General features: G+C 42.2%; 1 protein-coding gene across 4 annotated transcripts in view; it reads right to left on the reverse strand.

The window, feature by feature from the left end:
• Nucleotides 1-19,490, reverse strand: part of Fat3 (FAT atypical cadherin 3) — a 456,579-nt gene that overhangs the window by 147,153 nt on the left and 289,936 nt on the right. For all 4 annotated transcript variants that reach the window (XM_032911177.1, XM_032911175.1, XM_032911176.1 and 1 more), the window contains exon 3: nucleotides 10,043-10,104. In XM_032911177.1, the coding sequence (XP_032767068.1) occupies nucleotides 10,043-10,104 (62 nt within the window). The remainder of the gene's footprint in view (nucleotides 1-10,042; nucleotides 10,105-19,490) is intronic.

The raw sequence follows: 19,490 nt of genomic DNA on the forward strand, positions 1-19,490 counted from the left end.
GCCAGTCAGCTAAGTCTCTGTATTTTAGTGTGGGAAGAAAAGTTTCTCTGATTTTTTAATGAATTCCTGGACAATTCTGTGGCTTTGCTCCAAAAATGTCCTGCTGGAGAGTAGAGGATTACCTTACATGGGTCATTACACTTCCAAAGCTCGAAGAGGGCATTAAATTAAAATTCCCTGCACCTAGTAGGCAGAACATCATGACACTCAAAAGCTGTGAAAGTGCTAAATGAATTCCGAGCAGTAACATTACCAGCACTACATATTTATTGAGTTCAATGGGCTGCTAGGCACAGTCAGACAGATTATGCAAGCAGCTTCCACAAAAGAGCAACAGCGACCATCTCATATGAACTCACCCTTTCATTGACTTTAGGAATAGACACTATAATTTGACTTGTTAGAAACAGTCTCCTTTCAAAAGTACCTCAAGGTTCTCTATGCCTTTGTTTGATTTGAAAGTGGCCGCTTCTCTGCAGTTTACCGTCTATGAATGTAGCCACGTCTCCCAATTTCAAAATTACCATAAGAATGCTGAAGGCATTGAACTGAAGAACTCTATCCCTTTGCAACTGAAAATCACAGATAAAACTTTCTGGGAAATATTAAACGTATTAGTTGTAAAACAGAAATTATACTATTATATTTTCTGTTTAGGTAGGAAAACATGCACTTTCAAAATTAATAATGCTAAGATTTTTAAATTAGCCTTCAGTTTTCAGAACGTGTGCACTTGTGCATGCGTGCACACACATACACACAGACACAGACACAGACACAGACACACACACAGACACACAGACACACAGACACACAGACACACAGACACACACACAGACACACACACACACACACACACACACTCCGAAGGCATCAAAGGCATTTAAAGAATTTCTTCATAAAATCCAACTTTTTAAATTTGAAGGTTCAAGCAATTTCCATTTTTCAAATGGCCCAAGTACAAAGAGAGAAGGTGAACTAGGATGGGCTTGAGGCATGTGCAGAAGAATCAATACACTTGTGGGGACCCATAAGAGCAACTTTACATATATGAGGATAACTCAGTTTAAGAAGCCTGACTTTCTTTATGCAAATGTCAACCCATCAGGGTTAAGAAAAAAATTAAGCACTTAAGAGAAAATGGGTTATAAACTGTCATTGTTGAGTTTCGTGTTCTGACAGCTTTGAAAGTGACTACAATGTAATTTCCCAGATTGGTAGCCACAATAATAGAACATCTGGATGTGACTGAAATGTGTGGCAATTAAAAAGTGAACAAGGAGGCAGTGGGACAATGCTTCTCCCGTGCTGATAACTCTTGTGGTTTTGAACTTATAACCCATCATCCCTGTGATCATGAGTTCATTTCTGATCTTATTCTAGCATGTATATACTCTTCCTTCCTTAAAGTACTGCGTCCAGCCGTCAGTCCACATACCTGTGTGAAGGGGCAAGCACTTAGCATGTAATGTCAGATGCAAATTGGTCAGAATGCTGATTTCTACTTTGTCTCTTTTTCATGAATTCTGTCCGATGGGGGTCAAATCAATTCATGGTGGGTGATGTTCTAACGTGAGCTAAAGGGTACAAACTCAGTTTTCTCCTCAGTTGGCTTCTACGCAGATGTAGTCTCTTCTTGTGTTTCTGAAGTGAATTTATCTACAGCTTCCTATTCACATCTCTGGAAATGTCCGCCACAGTCCCAGAATCTAGAGCTTCTCTTATGTAAATCTAGCTGTGACGGTTAGCTGCCACTCGGTCCTAGGCATGTACTCCAAAGATGCCCCACCCTATCACAAGGACACACGCTCTACTGTGGTGGTAGCGACCTTATTCAAAATAGCCGAAAACTGGAAACAACCCAGATACTCCTCAAGCCAAGAATGAATGAGGAAAAGTGGTTCATTGACATAATGGAATAGTATTCAGCTATTGAAAATCAGGACATCATGAAATTTTCAGGCAAATGGATGGAAATAGAAAACATCAACCTGAGGGAGGTATGCTTTTTCAGCTCAGTTAGGCTATACTTAAGATCCTAGTAAGTTTAAACAGGAAGGAAGCAAAAACAGTCTTAAAGGATCGTGTAATCTTTAGTCTCAACAGTCATCCAAAAATTATATATTTACTTGTATTTTACCCCCAAACCAGGGCATTTCATAGGAGTATATTATTTTCCCTGCCATCCCTCTCCCACAACCACATCTTAAGGCTGTGTGAAAGTGAGTTTAACTGAGGGCACCAGGTTTTTAGAGTTCTCGGAGTTGTGATGTGAGTGCTGGAAACTGAATTCTGGTCCTCTACAAGAGCAGCGAATGGCCTAAGAAGCAGCAAATGGCCGCTTGAGAATGTTAGGCCAACTCTTATGACAGGCTTCAAACGGGCAGTTCAGGAGACTAGGCCTACATCTCTGATTCCAAGAACTGGGCAAGTCTAGGCAAATCCAGGCCTCAGAAGCTGCCTCACCACCTGGCCTGAGGTAAGGACAATGGGCCAGCATCTGTTTCCAGATTTCCGCAGGAACAGTTTCCAGACCTCCCTACACTCTGGTAATGGTTCTGGAATGTGCCTAGAGATAGAGCAAGATAAGGTCACCTACGCCTGGAATTCCTTTAATGTGCTTTAAATATGGCCTGGGAGCTCACTTGGTAATGGGAGGTCTTTGTGTTTACATACTATTTGTGTCTGGAGTATCATTCTTGGGTGAATCATGGACCATCACACACTAAGTCCTCTCTCTAGTCATATTTGACAACTTTTATGCAAGATTTTATGTAATAAATATGTGTATGCATGTAAATGCAAAAATATTCTGAAAAAAATCACATAACAAAATAGAAAAGGTGGTTATTATTGGTTGGGAAAATTATGGACGCTATTAAATTTCCTTATTCCTAGCTTTTATGTCCTTCCAAGTGTCTCTTTTTCCCCTTTTCTCTTCCCTGAAATGGATATTTTCTTTGTACCCTACATTTTTGTACATCAGAGTTATGTGTTTGAAGCTATTGCACAATTCAGAATAACTATATTCCTTAAAATCTGTCTTCTAAAATTCTAAAGGAGTTTTAGAGTAATTTAGTTATTTTCTCCCTTACACATGTGTTTGTTATGTGTGTGTGTGTCTGTATGTATGTTTGTGTGAGTAGGAAGGGTGGGTGTGTAGTGTGTGTTTCTATGTGTATATAGATACATATATGAACATGTGTAAGCATGTGTATATACATATATGTGTGTAAGTATATGCATATGTGTACATATGTATGTGGACATGTGGGCACACATGTGAATGTATGTATGTGTATATAACTGTATTTGTATATACATATGTAGTATATATATGTGAATGTGCATTTGTATTTATCGAGTGTATGTGTACATAGGTGTATAATTTCTATATGTCTGAGTGTGTATATGTATGTTGTACATATGTCTGTGTGTATATATGTCTGTGTGAATATGTATTTGTGTGTATGTGTGCATACATATATGTATATGTATGTATATGTTTGCGTGTATTCATATGACTGTATATGTAGTGTGTATGTGTGCATGCGGGTTCATATATTACACATATGCATGTATGTCTCTATCTCTCTGTGTTTGTGTGTGGATGCATATGCTTTAAAACATGAGAAATTGAGTATCCTTCTCCTTCTATGCTAATGCCTTGTGTTCTGACAGGGACATTTAAATGCTTTGCCCTTGGAAACATTGCTGAAGATGGGCAGATGGCTTTGCACATGTATCGAAGTATAGATCATGGATTTGTCATGGCCTTGGGCAGGGGAGGTCTGTGATTTTTTTTTTCATGCAAAGGTGGCACCCTCATGTTCTGGCTCTGGCTGATAGATACGTAACATCATTCTCTGTTTTATAAATGCTGAACAAATAAAAACCCTTATCACGTTCTCACGTCAAAACAAACAAAAGAGTCTCCAATTCCTGTACATTGTGAGAGCCTGTCTGCTGCTGGCTTGGCTCTCTGCCCAATAAGGCCAGAGTAGAGCTTTGAATTTCAATGGCCATCCTGGCTTCTCTTTCATCTCCTCAGAGGCTTTGGCTGAGGGTCCTGAAGCTTAGAAAAGTGACACTTTTGCCTAAAAGAGTCTTCCCCACAGGGAGGTGACATAGAAAGAATCATGTCTCTCTACAGTTGAGAAGACTTTCTAGATTTGTCAGACTATAGCTGCCTGGTCTGAAGAGCTTTATACATTGTAAACATATATTGACATCTTTACATTTTACTTGAAAGTAGTAACCTGGAAGCATACACCATCTCATAGCACAGGGCTTAGCTCCTTCCCTAATCTTTATGCATCCGATTCTTTGAAAGTGTTCAGTTGTACATCAGGATTACAGTGGTGCCTCATGAAAATCTAAGATCTTCCTTCTGAACAAGATATTTATCACCTCCTGTGGGCGATGGATTGCAAGTAGGGGAGTGTGATTTAGGAACTTCTCTTTGAACACGGGCTGTGCTTCAATCAGTACTATCCTCTATGTAGAGTGGGTGGCAGGAACAAAATCTCTCCTTCACAGCACAAGAAATGTGGCTAACACAGGACACTAGGGAGACAGCCTTCCACTCCTCTAAGGATAAATTCTGGAAATAGGAGATTGAAGTTGTCTTGTATTTGTTTTTCTACACAAATTATCATCCTTTCAAAAGCAGATGCTTGCCAAAGCAGGGAAGTCTCCCGGAGACACATTGACTGGCAAATGGATTTGCACTGGAGGCAAGAGGAAGTAGTTTAAGAACTTACTAGAGTACAGCACATTTCTCTTACAGTTGGGGAGAGAGTAATCAGAAGGCGTCGCCTACCTGAATAAAATTGTCAAAGGACAAATTTAATTAATAAGAAAGTGAAGAGACTTTCAGGCATGGAAAAAGTCATAGCCACGTGAGGTGTATCCTGTAGAAGATGATGGATGAGTTTGTGAAAGTGACAGATGCTGAATAATGCACACGGCTGTAGGCCCCATAGACATCCCTGATGTGATTTCATATTTACGCCAATGTTAGCAATACAGTCTCCCCACGTTCTCTTAGCAATTTCAAGTTATACACGTATCCAGCATAATTTCTCACTGGCTGTCTTTACACTGCTTACTGGGTCCTGTCGTATTTTTTGATTCGTAAATTAAATACTGTTTCTGTTCACTTTGGGAGATTTTAATCAGAACATTCAGCTCCAAACAGAGCATAACTTCAAAATCAAAAGAGGAGCAGAAACTAGACACACACAATGAAGCTAGAACTTTATAATCACACAGACACACAAGGATATATATATATATATATATATATATATGTGTGTGTGTGTGTGTGTGTGTGTGTGTGTATACACATATTCAAACCAATATCAGAGAGTCAACTGCTGAAGCAGTTACAAAAAATAAACAAAAGATAACAGTGTTTTCTGAAGACAAGAGAGAAAGGAGATGGGAAAGGGAGGGGCTAGCAATGTTTTAGAGGCTTTGTGGGTGCCTGACTTTGTGCACCTTGTAAATATAAGGCAGATGCTATTACTTCTATTTTACAGATAGGAAAAATTGTGGCTAGAGATAATTTAACTTGGCAAACGAAAGGAGGCGGAGTACTCTTGGCATCTATCTCTGAGCTCACATGTTCTCCCTAGTGCTGATAGGACCCCCACGTTGTCTAGAATGACACCAGCTACATCACACACATACACACATACACACACACACACACACACACACACACACACACTGAATTCAGAGTTTCCCAGGTGTAGAACACAGAGGCAAGAAAGCCAGTCTGTCTTGACCACACCCCCATTGTTCACAGACACACATTCTCTAACAGCCACACCCTGAGCATCTTTCGGGTGTCATTTCACCTACTCTTCACACCAAGTGAGAGGCAGAAAATGTCACTCCTCTTCACTCGTGAGGAATGTCACTCCTCTTCACGGGTGAGGAACATGGCATCTAGAGAGGTGTAAGACTGCTCTTGAGCTCTGAGAGGCTATTGAATGCCAGCCTTTTCCACATGGCCTTGATTCAAAACTACAAGAAACGGAGTTTCATGCCCTCGGGGTGACTCCGCATCTGATAGGTAAGAAGCCCGTTTTCATCAGTGCTTATACCACAAGAAAGAGCTGGTGCTTTTCACCCCCGAGTTCTCTGAAAAGGGAGCAATACAGACCACAGTTAAAACCACCAAGCCGTGGTGCTTAGTCACTAATTAATGTGTCTTTTCCAACACTACATCTGGGTGTTGGAACTGGCCTCTGGCACCACACTCACAATTGCCTGTCAAGGGTTGTCTCCAGTTTGAATATGTGAACTACAAATCTATTTTTGTATTTATGGAGGTGAGCGAAGATCAGGGGAGTATTTTCACGTGAGTGACTTCCAAGCCAGGTGAGAATTAACACTCAGGAATCATGGAGGAAGCAGGTGCTGCACATGCAAGTCCGCCTGCAGTTTCTTGATGTTCTCACTGTGTTGGCAAGCTCTCTGGATTCTGATAAGAACCAACTTCTGATATCCATAGACCGTTTGATGAGACAGTGTTGCTATGTAGGCTAGCCTAGTCAGAACTCTGGCTCATCTGCCTCCGCCTCCTGAATAATGGGGTCACAGATGTGAGTCACAACAGTCATGACCGTTCATGTTAATGTGACTTCCCTACAGAACCACGAGCTCATGTGTCCTACACACAATAAAAAGGAGTATTTTTAACTAAGGTATAAACTGACGTGCCTCCTCTCATGAAGACAGCAACCAACACCCAACCACTCATGTCCTCTGGGTTTCTTCACAGGGTATGCGTGCCTTGTTGGCTTCTAAACCGACTCTTTCGAGGAGAGTCAACTTCATTTTATTGGAAAAGCGAGATGTCGAACAGACCTAGAGGTTCCTATGAGCATAAGAGGATCACAGTGTTCCTCAGGCAATTAAACTTTGAAGAAAATGATTCCCATACTCAGTACTCTCCAAATGGATCAGCACTTACAAAAATCTGTGCACAGTGGAGAACTCTAGTCTGCACTGCCAATTATAACATTTTGCAGGACTACCTTAAGGCAAGATCAATCAAAATATAAATCAGTGTTATTCAAACTCTCCTGTGATGTTACAAAAACAATACAATGGCTGTAAAATACACAGTTTAAAGGTTGAAAGTAAGAGAAAGAAAAGAGGAAGAGGAGAGGATGAAGAAGTGGAAACAGATAGAAAGAGGGCAACATCTAGCTCCAAACACAGAATCATTTCAAAATCAAAAGAGGAGCAGAATCAGGACACAAGACACACACAATTAAACTAGAACTCTAGAATCACACACACACACACACACACACACACACACACATCTATATCTATCTACATCTATGTCTATATCTATCTATATGTGAATAATCGTTTCAGAGTGTCAGAGAGAGGAGAGAAAGACACAGAGAGACAGACAGAGAGACAGAGATGCAGCTTTTGAGTCTCAGCAGACTTTTGAGGACAATGTGTATGGAACTAAGAAGGCAATGAGGTTTACCCCACGGCCCACTGGTTCGAATGATCCAGAGCCTGTCTCTGGATCTCCGATGGGGTCTGGAATAGATAATTCATTCCGTGGCCTACACTGTTCTCATCCTCCGCCAGACCACACTGCTGGCCCTGGGTCTCACTAGAAGCTCCCCATAGTCTTCCACTGTCCTCACTGCCCTACCCTAGCTCTATCCTGCAATCAACCTGTCAAAGGCTAATGGCTTTCTGCCCCACTCAGGGAAAACCGTGGGATCCTAACTGCAAAGATCTGTTTGCTTTTCACTTTGACTTTCCCCACATCACCTTCTGCCCATGTTCCCCACTGACACTCTTCTGTACTCTCTGTTTCTTGGACAGAGTCTCAGACTCAAGCCACCAAATGTCACCTCTTTTAACAGAGCTTCCCCCATCCTCTCTTGCGTTTCCTTGCTACCTTTTTAGTGGCTTTTTCCTTTGACTATCTTATGGCTAATCATCCCTGCCCTCAGTCTGTAGAGAGACTGGTTAATGCCTAATCACAGGCAGAAGCTAGACTGCATGTGTAGTTGCCCAGGATTGCTGTTTTTCTCCGAGAATAGACATAAACTTAAGTACACCTGAGGGTTCTGTCTTTAGATCACTACTTGCTACTAGCTCAGACCTCAATAACTGCTTTGACTTTCCTCAACCCTGCTCAGTGGCTGGGCCGAGGATCTCACATAAATTGTAACCATGTAACGACTCTTTGACATTCGATTCTATGCTGCTTTACCTCCTTTTTATTTGACATCATTTGAGCAGTTAGGATCTGGACCCCAAGCTATGCCAATTCAATACTAAGTTTCTGAAGAATCTTAAAGCATCGAGGATTTGCATGGGGAGCAGACCTACCACCCCCCCCAACCTTGTATCACTTCTCTGCAGTACAACTTCATTCCTGCTGTTTCACACCCTCCCAGGACACAAAGGACTCCACCTAATGAGATAATATCTTCCTTTCTTCCTTCTCAGAGCTAACAGGTTTAGCTACCCCATAACACAGCCTCTCCAGGGCTCCTGGGATCTCTCTGGAAAGTAGAAAAACACACGAAACAACTCAGCTGTCGATGACCTGAGTCAGTTGGAGTATCAGCTCATTAATAGGATTTTGAAAAAAGTATTATTATAATTACTTTGTCAGCCTGTAGTCTTTATCCTTATGGGATAAAGGTAGTGTTTTGAACAGATTGTCACTGGGTTATGCTGTAATGACAATGCTCTCTTATGCAGGGGACTTGGAGTTCTGAAAATTACTTTGCTATAGAACACAGGGTTTAATTCTAAGAGTGTCCCTGTGAGGTATATATACTATGCGTACTCTGCCATACTTCAGGGCAAGGAAATGGGAGTCTAGGGTGATTAATTATATATCATGATGAAAAGCTTCAAGCTACACAAGCTACTTCAGTGCTCTGTGTTCCTTAAATAGATTCTTCATGGTGAATGAACAAATAAAGGAGGACTCCAAAGAGATTCCTGTGTAAGCTGTGAGAGTTGTCTATGTGTAAATACATGTATGTGTGTACTAGTGTAGGTTTGTAGGGATGTGTAGGTGTGTGTATAAAGTATGCAAATGTGTCTAGACATAAAGGTGCGTGTACAAGTGTATAGATATGTGGTCCTGTGTATGTATGTACATATGTATACATATCTATACACTTAAATATATACACACATATGTGTCTAGGCATGTAGTTGTATATGAGTGTATGTGTGCAGGTGTGGTATATGTGTGCAAGTCTTGGAGATAAAGGAAATATTTCAAAGTCATGTGCACATTATCAGCTCTGAATATTGTCCTCAAATTTGAGCATCATCAGCCATTCTATAGCACACCGTCAAACTTAAATCATGGTACTACAAAACTCCTTCCGGCTTCCCAACAAAGACCCTGGAAATGCGTAGAAAGAAAGAAGGCCATAGACCTCGCTCATGTCTCTGTTCTCATCTGTTGCCTTATACTCTTTTTAACCTCCCTTTCAGAAGCAATGCTCTTAGAGTTTCTACTGTGGATGGCTGCTCCTGTCTTAATGAATTATGGGTATGGATTGTAGAGCTGCATGAACAGTCATCTTGGGCTGTGAATCAAGAAGCACCTCTCATCCTCAGCCATCTCTCCAGGAAGAGAAATGAGGGGAGCAGGGTCCTCCCGAAGGGCCTCGCTCTAAGTGCAGTGAGGCTGCTTCTTCCCTGTATGTGTCTGGAGCTGAGGCCCACAGTGCTCTGCTCCAAATGCTCTCCTATTATTGGTGGGAGTCTGAAGTTCAGGCAGAGACGTGCAGGCACCTGCCTGTCCTTAACAGAGTCTAAGTTCTCTTTTTGAGTCCTGCTTGGCTTACAGAGGACTGCACTGAAAAACTCCAAATTCCGAATCAATCAGGCCAGAAGGAGCACCTGCCTTGGAAACCCACTGCTTAGAAGCCGTAAGGTTCTTCCTCAGTGATGAAGGTTGGGGAGGGGGTGGTTAGTGAAAGTCAATTTTAATGAGAGCTGCTTCTTTCTATGCACTTACCTCAAGAAAATGTTCTGCCTGCTGCTCTCGATCCAATTTCCTTGAAGTCGTGGTAATCAGACCTGTGTAGAAATGAGAATATTTGACTTTTAAATATCTGGGGCGAGCAGCTCATTGAATATGGAAAAAAAAAGGGTTTGGTTAAAGGGAAAGCTAAAAATTGATAGAGAATGGCAACCCACCGGTTCCTAGGGATGCTTAGACCTATCCTTAAAGCAAGGACAAATATGCTAAGGAACTGTGGGAAATTCAGAAGAACCGTTGCTGTCTGGGAAGAATGCAAACATTCTCTAAGAAACCTTGTTTTTCTAACGAAGGAACAGCCCAAATACTCATTTACTCAGCAATGCAGCTCCTCTGTAGGAGCCAGATTACAGGTCCTTAGGTTATTAATCGGTGGTTGACACTGACTAGATTCTTGCTACGCTGCCTTGTTTAATTTTTATACTTACGTATTTTGAGTTATATTTAGGAAGTGATTTCTGCAATAGCTACTTGTACACATAATTGTCCCAAATTCAGTAGGCTCTTACAACCAATACTTCACTGTGATTTTACCATTCTATTTATGACTTTGGATCTTTATACTAAAGTATCCCATGGGAAGATCTGTATCTTCTCTAGTGTCCATAAGGACAAAGGTAAGGAGAAGGCAGAACTTCGAGACCTCTTGGCTTATTGCACAAATTTATTATTCTTATTGTGAAATGGCAATTAGGAACCCAAATTTACTTTCCATTATAACATCTCTGAAGGAAATATGAGCTGGGATTTTTTTCATGGTGTGTGTTGATTAACTAGGAAAGAATTTTAAAAAAATGTATATGAAAGCTTCTGGGGGTCCACAGGGGAGTTCTTGACCCAAGGCTGCTGAGCTGTGACTAATATGGAGAGGATGTGGATTCTAGAGAAACAAGAGGCCACAGGAAGTTAAGTGATGCTTTGGTGGCATCCAAAATAATGTCCCATGTAGAGTAGCACAGTCATCTACAAATTGGCACACCCGCCTTGCTCTGGCACCCAACAAGGAAACAAAACCTGTGCTTCAATCACAGTACCAAGAACTCATTTGTGTGTCCCACACTAGATTTTTTCTTCTCTTCTCTTCTCTTTTCTTCTCTTTCTTTTTTATTGTAGATTGACTATAAAGATGTGTATTTAATGGGGCATAGAATTCATAAGTGACAAGTGGAAAAGTTTACCAAACGAACTTATATATCAATCACATAAAGTACTTATTTTGTGGTGAGAACACTTGAAATGTATATTCTTGGCAAACTTGATGTATACCACACAGTATTAAGAACTAGTTGTACCCACAGGTTACTTTCAATTTGATTCAAGTGTTGGGCCATCTGATATGCCACATGCCTACTTCCTTCCTCTGTCACCATTATAATTCTTTGTTCCCAAGTCTGCAATTTTCCACTGGACACATGGGCATATGCTGGGAAGGCTCTGTCATTTGTTCCCAAGACTGTTACGCATCTTGTTCCTAGAATAAAGAAGAGGGACCTAATTTGCCTTTGGGTTTGTTGAACTCTCTGATGGTTTAAGGTGGGCGTACTCTCTGTGTGGAGTTGGTTACCTTCAACACTACCCCAACAGTGTCCCGAGACAACGTCAATGACTTCCCTTTCTCTTGACCATCACAATGCCCCATGGAAGTTTAAGACCACAGATCTGTTACTCCACTGTGTCTCTAGTTTCCTGTGTCAGAATCTCTGGGGATGAGGACTAACATGGTCCTCAGCACCCAATGGCAAGACGCTGTCCACTCCCATTCTTCTTTGCTGAATCTGACTGACACTTCATTGACATTCATCTTTCTACCTGCTCATCCTCACACAAATGTTGCTATAAGGAAAGGCAGAGAAGAAGCATGGCTCCTGGGTTCAAATGGACTGAGATTCCGTTTGGTCTAATGGACACTCTTCAGTTATGGAGCATGCTGTCTGACAAGGACATATGTCAGGAAGGCTTTTTCCAAATGAGGGGTAGTGGCTATTCTCATACAGTGGGAGAGGCTTTCTTCCCACCCCCAGCTTTCTCAGGACCAGACCAATGTAAGACACAATGGGAAAGGGTCATGCTTGCTCTATGAAGGTGATAAGCATGTTGTGCTGTGGTGGTTGGAGGGAGGAGTTCTGTCTCTATTGCACATCTGTGGAGCTTCTAGGCAAAGAAGAGCAGGTACTGCTGACCTCTGCTCCCCTTAGTGCTCTCATGTTACCAGTATTTCTGCAACCTGGGCTCACTCAGCATGAATGCCCAGGGCAACTGTCAGCTTTCCCGCCTGATAATTTTAGGGGAAGTCTTCAGGAAATTCACATAGTTTTAGAATGCTCACAAGGATCTGAGAGAGCAATTCAGTGTCCTCCATCTGTGTCTTTCTCAGATGTGTTTATCAGCTCATAGGAAAGGAGACAGGACTCCCTGGAAACTTGAATTTACTCAACAGTGAGCTGGAGCTGAGACGCTGAATAGTTTCTGCTCCTGGAGGGAAGCCAGAGAGAAGTCCGTGCACACCCCAGGATTCTGGCCTTCTGTCCCTATGTGTTCACAGATAAAAGTAAAAGACAGGCAGAAAGAGTTAAAAGTGGAGATCAGTCGACAAGCAAGTGAGGTTGGGTGGGGATAGTGAGGATCTACTCATAGGTACTATACTGGCTGGATTTGTGTGTCAACCTAACACAAGCTGAAGTTATCACAGAAAAAGGAACCTCAGTTGCGGAAATGCCTCCATGAGGCCCAACTGTAAGGCATTTTCTCAACTAGTGATCAAGGGGGGAAGACCCAGCCCATTGTGGGTGGTGCCGCCCCTGGGCTGTTTGTCTTGGCTTCTATAAGAGAGCAAGCTGGGCAAGCCAGGGGAAGCAGCCCAGTATGTAACATCCCTCCATGAACTCTGCATCAACCCCTGCTTCCTGCCCTTTGTGAGTTTCAGTCATGACTTCCTTTAGTGATGAACAGCAATGTAAATGTGTAAGCTGAATAAACCCTTTCCTCCCCAACTTGCTTCTTGGTCATGATGTTTGTGCAGGCATAGAAACCCTGAGTAAGGCAGGTATATTGTTTCCTTTGAGAGTAAGGAGAGTCCTTTATCTATCAGTAAGGTGATATAATCTGAAAACTGTTAAATTGCTTACTTCATATGGGGAGATGCTGTTTTTTATAAGTCATGTATCTACAAAGTGGTCAAAAATCCATGGGAAATTATAAACTGTCTTTCAGGTTTAACAAATCTTTATATTTGTAAAGTGGGGATATTTGAATGAATGAATGAATGAGTGAGTGAGTGAGTGAATGAATGAATGAGCTTAGCAATCAGTCATGAGTTGGGGTTTCAGAGAATAAACAGTTACCAAGTTTGTATATGAAAAATAATGAACTTTTGGTGCAGGTTGTGCTGGAACAATAATTTCTGATTATTTGTACTGAAAATCAAGACTTGTTATCTGCTCAGTTCCAAGAAAACCAAGAAATGTGTAAAGTTTATTTAATAGAGAGGTATATTTTTTCAATGGACAACAATTCCTTAAAGGCTTTTCTACAGTCAGAACTCACCATTCACAGTACAGAGGGATTTCTTAGAAAGACCAGCCTCATTTCCACGCTTATGTTGTTCGTAAACACACTGAGTCTTAAAACGAGCAAAGGATAAAACAGAGCAAGACTTCCTTTCAGTCACACAGACTCAGCCATGTGGTAAGGAATCTCTTAAACTTACAGAAGAGAGAGGTGTGGACATCACACATAAAATGGTATACACATGTGAGATACCCACATACATATGGAGACTTAAATGATGAACTCTAGTTTCAAAAACAAACCAGAGGCCCATTTTGGAGTGTGGTTGGAATATAAGAACAAAGACATAATTTGATATGATTTCTTATATAAGCTGCTAATTAGGAGGGGTAGAGATGCTGGCCCTAAGTAAGTGACATTCAGTAAGGTGGTCAACAGGAGGCAGGAAACTCTAACAAGCTTTCTCTGAGAAGCAGACCAAGAACTGCGTGAGGCTGCCTGATCCAAAGGACCAAAGACATTCTAAGTAGCTGTGGTCAGAAGCATGACACTTTGAAGAATGTCTTCTTTCCCCTGGTGTTCTCTCCCTCCCTGCGGGTGTCCTGGGTCACAGCTGCATAAGTACTAACAGGACATCACATTTACTGTGTGTGCTACTTGAACAAGTGCAGGGCTTGGCTGGTTCAGCATAATTCTCCTGGAGGGCAGAATGTTGGCCTTGCTGTTAAAACATCTAACTAGAATTAGAGCTTCCCTAAGTACTCTCCATGTTTAGTGACTAATCTCCTATGTCCATGCCCAGCAGTCTGCTGAACTCTTCCTCACACTTGCAGATGGTCCAGTCATTACTCTTCCTGTGCAACCTCCCTGATCTTTCCTCCCACACTCAGCTGCAGGGGGTTTATTTTTTCTCTGGCTCTAGAAGCCAAAGACTTAAGATGGTTCCCACTGCCCACATACCCAGGTCAAGTGTTGGTTGGGTGCATAGATGCAACTCCAAGGGCACCCAGAAATTTTCTCTGTTTGTTGGAGAGTTCTTTTTAATAGAGCACAAGCAAAGGGAAGATGACTGGCTCCCTGACTGAATAGGAATGGGACAAAGAGACCATTCCTGACTGCACCCACAGTATGACCAGCTCGTACTCCTGCCATGTCTTCACCACAACACACTGCATCCCTTAAACTATGAGTTCCTCCCAACTTTCCTTCTTTAAAATGCTTTTGTAGGACATTTTATCAGAGCAATAAAGAAATAACTCATACTGAAAATTACTACCTTGAAGTGAGATTGTTGGTGTGATAATCTGACTATGAGGTTCATAGGAACTTGAACTAGTTTGTAGGAAAAATATGAAAGAGTTTGGATTTATGGGCTAAAGAAGACCAAGACCATTGTTTAGTGGAGTTTAATGGACCATCCTGGTGCGAATCTGAAAAACCATAAAGCAGGTAGGCAGGAGGTGAAAACTTCGCATACAACATTAGAAGGGTCAGGAGAGAATTAGGTTAGAGATTGTTCATGTTACATTCTGACAGAGAATTTGGAAACATACTTCCCATGCTACGCAAGTCTTAGCATTTAAATTTTTGTAGAAGAAAATTTGAGACAATATAACATCCAGGCTGGGTCATGATTATCAACTACTGATCATAGTAAACTTTGAAGCAGGGGAAAGAGTGTAGGAAATATGCAGCTTGGTGAGGAAAAGGACATGTGTGAATTTAAAGCAGGCAAGGTAGTTGTGAAGAAAGTTGCTATTATTGTTAAAGAGATTATTGTCATTAAAGGGAAAACCCGTTCTCTCACTTGGACAATAGGAAAGGTGACCTGAGGACAAGACACCAGTCAGCAAAGGCTTTTATTTGTAAAAATGGCAATTTTGTTAGAAAGGAGAGAGAAATTGAGTTGGGAATGCAGTTGGTAGTGGGTGGGGATGGGTCCCTGATTCAAAACAGTCAATTAGGCAAGGGTGTTGTTACCTAAGCACACAGAGGTCAGTACACATGTGAGGAGACCAGACTACACTTCATGTTGGTAAGAGAACTTGTCTGTCTTGTTCACAATGTTCTGGTTTGGCAGACATGTAAAATTCAAATATTTCAGTGTCATGAATGCTTACATGAATGGTCCAGAGAGGTATTGAGGCCAGGTATGAAGTGTCAAGGGCAAATGCCCTTAAAGAAGCCCGAAAGGTTGGTACATGAGGTTCTACAGGTGACACTTAATGGAGATGCTGAGTGGGCCATGATTGTCTTCTAAGGAAAACTTATGGTATCAGGAGTAGCCAGCTTGGGTGCTGAAGACAAGAGAAGTGGAGGCATAAGTCTACCAAGCCTGTTGGAGCCCAGACAATACCCCCAAGAGTCCCAGAGCTGTAGGAGTTCATACTTACCTTGTCTGCTATCAACCTTGTATTAGCTCTTTTTGGCTATTAGTTCTATTGTATATTGGAAGTACTAACTTGGATTTTTACTTTGCATGGCCTGACAGTTAAGATATTATCTTGAGTCCCAGAAGAGACATGGGGATGGAGACTTTAGGGCAATATTTGAAGTGTTAAGCCTTGAAGACTGTTGGAAACAAAATATATGCATTTTGAATATGTATTATGAAATGTCTGTGAGCTTGAGGAGTAACCTAAAGGAGAAAACTTATATATATATTTCATGTGAGTTTCTTGTTAGGTTGACAAAGGACAGACTTGGGATGGTTGGTCATTGTCAACTTTAGTAGACTTAGAGTCATTTGAGATATAGTCCTCGAATGTGTCTCTGAGAGTGTTTCCAGAGAAGTTTCAGAGAGGGGAGAAGCAGCCTGAATGTGAGTGGCTCACAGCTCTGGACTAGACACAAGGAATAAAGGAGAAGGTGAGAGGAGCACCAGAATTTATCCCCGACCGCTCCCCTCTGCTTTCTGGCTATGACGCAGAGTGACGAGCCACCTCATGCTCCTGTACTAGGCTTTCCTTGCCGTGATGCATGTATTCACTCAAACTATGAACTGACTCTGCAGAAAAGTCCCGAGTCACACCTCACTGACAAGAAGTACTGTGCTCTGATCTTCTTGGTTTTTCCCTCAAGTGATACACTGATTCTCAGATTTTCCCCAAGGGAAAATGCAAAAATGGTCTTTAAAGTGTAAGTACATGTGTTTAGTGGGAAACCCTACATGTTGGTGACTGTCACCTCTCTTATTCCTTTTAGAGGAGTTTGACCTTCCTTCGCTTTGAGTCTTCAAAGGAACGTTGTGCTGGAGAGATGGCTCAGAAGTTAAGAGCCCTTGCTGTTCTTGAAGAGGGCCTAGGTTCCAGCACGCTCACCACCTTCTGTAACTTCAGTTCCAGGAAACCTGATGCTTTCTTTTGGCCTCCATCAGCACCAAGCATGCACATGTTACACAGACAAATATGAGGTACTTATAAACATACGTGCGTTTTAAAAATATAAACACTTAGAATAACTAGGTAATATGTAAATATGTAATCTTAAGTTCGAACATATATTAGATTGAATCTTAGACGTGTGTGTGTGTGTGTGTGTGTGTGTGTGTGTGTGTGTGTGTGTGTGCATGTATGATTCCTTATAAAGAAGCATAAGCAGCAAGAGTGAGAGCTGCAATATTGGTCATGAAGGGGTTAAAAGGGATTGTGGAAACTGGCCCCATTTGACATGCTTCCTAAGTAAGGGCTGCCTCATCACGCGTGAAGATCTTGAGCTGCTCCATCGAGCACACAAGCGCTGCTATTAAATATTCTTAAGAAAATTTGACATGGGACACCAACAGAGCACAAGCCTGCAACACGTGTATTTCTTTATGAAGAGTAATCTACAAGATGCTAATAGAAGCTTTAAAACTCTGCTAGTGAGAGTGTTTTAAACAGAAGCAGGGCGACACTGTGGCACAAGTACGGTCCACAGCTGCTGGGTCTGTAACAGATACGCTTCATTTTCTGTCTGTGCTAGCCAGTGGATGACAGTTTTTAAGTCTGCCTTAGCAAGCAGAGGAGTCTCAATTCTCATCTCTGACAGAGAGAGAGAGAGAGAGAGAGAGAGAGAGAGAGAGAGAGAGAGAGAGAGAGAGGCTTTCCCATTTGGATTGTAGCTGCCATAGTACAAAAGGGAGGAAACCAGCTTTTGAAAGAAAAGTATAGGTGTTCACAACACTTCCAGCTTCCCCTCATGCCTAGCTGACTGGGAGAGGTGCCCACAGGTGGAAGGGGCATTCTGAGGGTCAGGCAATCCTTCTCCGTCACAGCACTGGTTGCTACAGTGTAGATGGGCAAAGGTCATTTGGGTCAAGTTGACTCACTGTCAGAGTAAAGGATGAGGAGTGCCAGCAAACAAAGGAGTAATGGTCACAGTGCTCTGTAGAATTCTATCCCATAGCTGGTGTTCCTGCCTTGTGGCATACATGCACACATGTGCCCGTTCGCACACACATATGATCAGGACCAGTTTTGCCAGTGTGTCTGGATAGTCCCCAGACCCATCTGTTCTTACACTTTTCCCAATCAGCATCCTGCACATTGCACAGAGCCCTTGGGCTCTGCTCTCTGACTCTGCTCAGCTCGAGGGAGCATTTCTGCACCTGAAGGCATCTCTAAGCTGTTTTGCTGTGCTTTGAATGCTTATTGAATTTCTTCGGAGAAATTAAGCTGCAGATGGCAAGCCCGTATTAAGGCTGTCATAGGAAATGATGCTGTTCGTCGGTGTCATTAACACATCAGTGGCGTGTGGACTCACATGCGCGGTGTGGCACGCATCTCTCTTATCCAATGCCAAGACATTTTTTGCATAACTCCAAATACTATGTGATGAAAATAAAAAAAAAAAAAGCAGAAGTGACTGGAAGTCGAAATTCAGCCGAATAGAAGGGCCTGGAGGTTATCTGGTAAGGGAGGCGGGAGGAGTTACTGCCAGCACAGCACCAACTGGCAGCAGGTTCTGGCCTCCGTGTGTCTACCTTCGCACCTCAGGCTTAGCCCAGGCAGCTGCATGCCTTTTGGCAAGTTACTTCGCTTCCCTAAATTTCTGTACAATGAAAACTTATTAAATTAAGTAATCAGTTAAAAGCTTGGGGCTCGGAGCCTGCCACATACTAAATGCACAAATGATATTGTTATGCTTATCAACCAGAAGAACAGCCAGGGGGCTATCCTCTGCATCCCACAGTCTAACCTTGTTTTTCCCAACTGAAGATTCCCTCCTACTGTTTCAAATGTTAGGGTAACAAAAACCAGCCTGCTTTTAGCCTGTTCTCTGCTAGATAAAGAAGCTGGGGCTTATAGGTTAAGCAACTTACTCAAAGACTTATGGGAAAGTACTTTCTGTATACGTCTGTTACATCTCATTGAGAGGAGAGTATGCGTCCTCAATGATTTATGTGACATGGATTAACACTGAGTGTTACCTGGGAGTGGTGTGCAGTGCAGAAGTAGGGGCTCTTCTCTAGGTCATTTCTGAATTTTAATGTCAGCTGTGCACTGAAAGCACTTGAGGGAGGAGGCTTTTATATGTTGATGGATGTCAGGTCCCAGACTGTAAATTTTGTTACAGATTGAATCCTGGGCCTACAGTATCTCTGAAGCATCCTAGGTGAACCCACTGTTCTGGTGTTTAGCTGAAGCTGGAAAGCACTGTCTACAGTGGCTATATCTTGGTGATGGGGGTTCCAGCCATTGCACTGTGGCTTATCTGAAATTTTGATTTCTTCACCATGAACCACAGTTAGACTACAGGAGAACTGAGAGGCCATAGTAAGGGGCATGGGATAAAGCCCTTCGCATGCTCCCACCTGAATTCTACAGATGTCTGTCCCAAATCTCCCAGCACACTAGGTAGATGTCCTGTGTCCAGTCTTGGATCTGACAGGCTTCTGTCTGTCTCACTGCGGCTCATCTTGGCTAGAGCGCTACTT

Source organism: Rattus rattus, chromosome 8, assembly GCF_011064425.1.
Source record: "Rattus rattus isolate New Zealand chromosome 8, Rrattus_CSIRO_v1, whole genome shotgun sequence".
Lineage (NCBI taxonomy): Eukaryota > Metazoa > Chordata > Mammalia > Rodentia > Muridae > Rattus > Rattus rattus.